Source organism: Phocoena phocoena, chromosome 21 (assembly GCF_963924675.1).
Source record: "Phocoena phocoena chromosome 21, mPhoPho1.1, whole genome shotgun sequence".
Taxonomy (NCBI): Eukaryota; Metazoa; Chordata; class Mammalia; order Artiodactyla; family Phocoenidae; genus Phocoena; species Phocoena phocoena.
In genome coordinates this window covers 15,886,982-15,889,357 of record NC_089239.1, presented here as the reverse complement: position 1 = coordinate 15,889,357, position 2,376 = coordinate 15,886,982, and the positions used below count along the sequence as shown (strand labels likewise).

Below are 2,376 nucleotides of genomic sequence, written 5' to 3'. Positions count from 1 at the left end.
TCACAGAAATTGCCCTTCTTTGAGAAGAGCCCAACCACTGAGGTGGACCTGAACTAACGACCTGCAATGTCCGTGCAACTTAACCCTGGCCTCTGGCCACCTCCTAGGGGGAGACAACTGATCTAAGCTGAACCAACTTTTGAAACCTGAATGGAGAGACTGAAGCAGGTTGAAGCTGTTACCTCAACGGCAGTGTCCATATACTCCAGTTGCTGAGGCCTCCACGGACTGCGACCCATGAAGACCGCCCGCCGCCATTAGGTTGCAGACGTTGGGATGGGGGAGGGGTTCGCTGCTGCTTCGCTGCTTCAAGGTCTGGGCCTGGCTAGCGGGCGGCTGCGGTGAGGGCCCTGGGGCTCTGCGGGACCCGGCCCTCGGCCTGTCCCGGGCCCTGCCACCGCCTCTCGCCTCTCACCACACTCTCTGCCGCGAGCACCACTGCGAGCTGACTGGTGGCTCAGGGTCTCGCGATAACGGTCGTGCTAACGGTCAGGCCAAATGCTCTGCTCCTATTACAGAAATGATGATAATTATTCAAATACACAACAAAACATTTATCCACATTACACATTATCATTAATAAACACCATCCCTTGTTTAGTTAAGAGTAAGAGGTTTGAAAATTGGCGGACAAAAAGGCGATGACAAGCACTATTTCCATTCTGCTACATCTCCTGCTTTATATCTGACCTTTCAAAACCAGAGTAACCAATTTGACTTTTCTCCTTCAGTCTTTCCCAGATTATTCTGGGGTCATCGGAAAGCCTGGGAAGGCTCTGATGTATTTCTCCAATAAGGGTAAGAAAGTCTTTCATATGAAGATGTTCATCTATTTTCTCTTGGAGTAGAAGTGACTCCAGTAAAGTCTTCTTCTGTTTCAGGAAGGCAGATTGGGCCAGTTCTGCTCTTTTCCTGTTACAGTTGGGACACCGAGAAGAAATGTGTTGCTTAGCTGTTACCACCTCGTTGGGTGTTGTCCTCATGTTTTTAAAATAGATTCTGTTCAGAAGCTCATCGGGGACAGTACAGTTTAAGGCATCTACCTCTGGAGCCTCTGCATCCGATCCAAGCTGCAGCTTTTTATGTCTGCTGCTCTTTTTCCCCTTAGAGGTCGCACTACGATGGATCAGGTTTATCTTAACGGTGCAGAAAGACTGCAGGGCATTCAATTCTTCAAGGGATGCCTGAGTGATTTCTGTTTCAAGTTTAGTGTCTGGTTGGTACTGTCCAGAGTTCATTTCCTTGCCCTTGAGGTTGTTGATCCATTTTCTGCTCAACTTCTTTTCATTGTTTTTGAAGTGTGAAAACTCAGATTGGTTGTCTCCATATTGCAAGCGTGGAGTCGGCGTTCCACTCTCGTATTTACTCCCAGAGGCATAGGACCAGGGCTGCCGTCCTCCAGAGGAACTGAATGAACTGGAACTCTGTGCCTCATCAGTAAAGGACTCAAAGGTCTCCTTAGAAAAGTCTGCCATAGTCCCGATGTCTGTCTGGGTCAATTTCCCCTGCTTCTCTGAATCCTCGGGCTTCTAGGCGGATGGCCATCACATTGCATCAGGCTCTGCTCCTCATCTGCTTTGCGGTGGTCAAGATTGCCTCAGGAACTAGTCAGTCCTGAACCCCTGGGGATGGGTTTTGGAGCTGACGGTTCCGTAAGTAAACGCTTCCGGGCAACGCCTTCCCGCTGCCTTGGCAACCAGGGGCGGTCATGCGCAGTAGGTCGCTGAGGCGCCTCGCTCCTCCCCTTCCCCGCCCTCCCCAGAACCGACTCTGCCTGCATTGTTCCTGTTGGGTTGTCGGCGCCGCCCTCTCCGTTCGCTCTCCGGAGTCTTCTCTTTAGTGCTATTTTAGTACAAAATCTAATAATCCTCCAGAAAACGTTGCAAACTCCCCTTCCCTAGGGGTCAAAAAATGTACATGTGTGTGAGGGCAACAGGGAAAGGCGGCCTCTGACTAATCGGAGAGTGCACGCCTCGCCTTCAAAAAAAAAAAAAAAAACCCAAACAAAAAAACATCCGGCTGGCCAAAAAACACAAGCAAAAGGTATCTGCCAATCAGATAGACAAGAGATCATCTAATCGTAAACCGCGCCTTAGGATAAAATTCGAAATTCTGAAACCATCCTGTAAGACTCCTGAGTGGCACGGCTCCTACATATTATTTCTCCAGCCTCATCTTGCACAGCTTTTTGTGCTGTAGCATTTTGGAACACTGCAGTTTTCCCAGTCACAGTTCCTCAGGTCTTTGTTCAGGCAGTGGCTCTCTGAATGGCACTTCAACACTCCTCTTCCCTCTTCGTAAGGTTAATTACCGCTCCTCTTTCAAGTCCCATTTTTTCAGGAAGTGCTTCATACCCATCCCTGCCCCCAAACACTT

At 49.4% G+C, this 2,376-nt stretch overlaps 1 protein-coding gene across 1 annotated transcript; it reads right to left on the bottom strand.

Annotated features, from left to right (window-relative positions):
• Nucleotides 1-529: 529 nt before the first annotated feature.
• Nucleotides 530-1,998, bottom strand: C21H8orf48 (chromosome 21 C8orf48 homolog). The gene has a single exon (XM_065900033.1). The coding sequence runs from the start codon at nt 1,473-1,475 to the stop codon at nt 666-668; it is 810 nt and encodes a 269-aa protein (XP_065756105.1). The 5' UTR covers nt 1,476-1,998; the 3' UTR covers nt 530-665.
• Between the last annotated feature and the right edge of the window lie 378 nt (nt 1,999-2,376).

Excerpts from the sequence above, each read along its gene's own strand:
- C21H8orf48 (XM_065900033.1), bottom strand. The coding sequence starts at position 1,475 with ATGGCAGACTTTTCTAAGGAGACCTTTGAGTCCTTTACTGATGAGGCA.